The sequence below is a fragment of the Penaeus monodon genome, chromosome 32 (genome assembly GCF_015228065.2).
Source record: "Penaeus monodon isolate SGIC_2016 chromosome 32, NSTDA_Pmon_1, whole genome shotgun sequence".
NCBI lineage: Eukaryota > Metazoa > Arthropoda > Malacostraca > Decapoda > Penaeidae > Penaeus > Penaeus monodon.
The window spans coordinates 26,160,025-26,160,323 of record NC_051417.1 but is presented as its reverse complement, the minus strand read 5'-3'; the positions used below and the strand labels follow the sequence as shown (position 1 = coordinate 26,160,323).

The window sequence follows — 299 nt, the reverse complement described above, 5'->3', positions numbered from 1 at the left end:
AAAGCACACAACAGTCAAACAAAATACATGAAACGAAATCTGCCCCAACGCTTTCCTCACCCTCATCTAAAACAGCCAATCCACACGAATTCCTATCGCCCTTCTGCCTCCCTCCTCCAGAGGACCCACCTTATTCCATCGCTCCTGCGTGTTGTCCGCCAGAGATTCGTAGACGAGGAAGCTGGAGTGGTGGCACATGAAGGCGAAGCTCATGATCCCGATGGCCGAGGCTAGGTTGGTGCCGCCGAACTGCCAGGCGTCGGGCGTGGCCGGGCTTGGGGGGTCGTTAGCTTTTTATT

The 299-nt window shown here is 55.2% G+C and overlaps 1 protein-coding gene across 1 annotated transcript in view; it reads right to left on the bottom strand.

The window, feature by feature from the left end:
• The window catches only part of LOC119593768 (putative sodium-coupled neutral amino acid transporter 11), a 33,715-nt gene that overhangs the window by 6,267 nt on the left and 27,149 nt on the right, over window positions 1–299 (bottom strand). Inside the window, exon 6 of the mRNA XM_037942785.1 lies at window positions 130–274. Coding sequence (XP_037798713.1) covers window positions 130–274 — 145 coding nt within the window. The remainder of the gene's footprint in view (window positions 1–129; window positions 275–299) is intronic.